The sequence below is a fragment of the Sphaeroforma arctica genome (genome assembly GCF_001186125.1).
Source record: "Sphaeroforma arctica JP610 unplaced genomic scaffold supercont1.14306, whole genome shotgun sequence".
NCBI classification, from domain to species: domain Eukaryota; class Ichthyosporea; order Ichthyophonida; genus Sphaeroforma; species Sphaeroforma arctica.
The window spans coordinates 1-590 of NW_014026252.1; the positions used below are offsets into that span (position 1 = coordinate 1).

Below are 590 nucleotides of genomic sequence, written 5' to 3' on the forward strand. Positions count from 1 at the left end.
TATATATATATCTATATATATATTAACACACCTCTATGGACCTCACGACATACACAATAGCACACACGCAACCGCCTTTACACTCACACCATCCGTATACGCATCGACCAATACTAAGCCCAAATACATGCGACTATTTGAGCAGCTATGAACTGGGCCGCAGATATAAAGGAGGCCGAGGTGAGTGTACTGGGTATCCGAGAGGGTGCCAAGATGCAGAACATAGTGCCGCGAAAGGCACGCATATCCTTGTGTAAGCAGAGACTGTTGGAGGCATTCACACACACGCTTGACGCTTCGGATGTCAGGTAAGTCGTGCAGAGGGAAATGGGAATGCTATGGTGTGCATTTCTGTTCACTGGATACATGGAATAGGTATTTACGGTTGTAAACATCAACAAGTAGCGTTCTAGCGTTATATATCGGTAGATGCTCGTTAAGCTTTTTATATCGAACGAGACAGTGTGAGATGCTGTCTTATCTTGTATTGCTGTGTATGTTCTGTACACCTGCGTGTGATACTAACGCAAGAGCCTATATTGCGAGGATGGGTATTGGTGTTCACTTCCTAATTGCCTATATCCACATTA

General features: G+C 44.2%; 1 protein-coding gene across 1 annotated transcript; it reads left to right on the plus strand.

Annotated features, from left to right (window-relative positions):
• Positions 1–147: 147 nt before the first annotated feature.
• Positions 148–308, plus strand: SARC_18180 (hypothetical protein; the record flags this gene model as incomplete). The annotated part of the gene is made up of 1 exon (XM_014287739.1): positions 148–308. A coding segment is annotated over one exon (161 nt), but the record flags the coding sequence as incomplete, so codon positions are not given.
• Positions 309–590: the final 282 nt, after the last annotated feature.